Source organism: Penaeus monodon, chromosome 29 (assembly GCF_015228065.2).
Source record: "Penaeus monodon isolate SGIC_2016 chromosome 29, NSTDA_Pmon_1, whole genome shotgun sequence".
NCBI lineage: Eukaryota > Metazoa > Arthropoda > Malacostraca > Decapoda > Penaeidae > Penaeus > Penaeus monodon.
Window position 1 is genome coordinate 22,183,677 of NC_051414.1, and position 471 is coordinate 22,184,147.

The window sequence follows — 471 nt, forward strand, 5'->3', positions numbered from 1 at the left end:
ACTTTTGTAAACCGTTTATTTTCAACTGAACATATCATGATAAAATCTGATAGTTGAAAATTTTATATTTGATGTTTAAATTTTCAAGCCATATAACTTGATAATTGAATCGCGTGGAATTTTAGTTTTAAAAAATGTAGGAAAGCTTACCTATTTTTTTTGCGCGTAAAAAAATGTACATTAATATTTCGAATACAACGCATATTACCAAAGATACAACAGCCACAACAAACGCTTTAAACGTAAACTTAAACCACTAACAAAAGGTACTCTTTCGACGCAAGGCTGAATCCTCCACACAGAGATTTAGATCCATTTTCACGTTCTAATTAATCCCGTTCAGGTCCGCGGCGCATCGGCAGCGCCAGAGGGACAATTAGCCGGCGGGAGGGAGGGAATATTTCCGAGTTAATTTCCTTGTCAAAGACTTTGTCACACAAAGTCTTTGACGGGGATATGGGCTACACGGCG

The 471-nt window shown here is 37.4% G+C and overlaps 1 protein-coding gene across 1 annotated transcript in view; it reads right to left on the reverse strand.

Annotated features, from left to right (window-relative positions):
• LOC119591773 overlaps window positions 1-316 on the reverse strand; it is a 15,010-nt gene extending 14,694 nt beyond the window's left edge. Inside the window, exon 1 of the mRNA XM_037940518.1 lies at window positions 262-316. Coding sequence (XP_037796446.1) covers window positions 262-316 — 55 coding nt within the window. The remainder of the gene's footprint in view (window positions 1-261) is intronic.
• Between the last annotated feature and the right edge of the window lie 155 nt (window positions 317-471).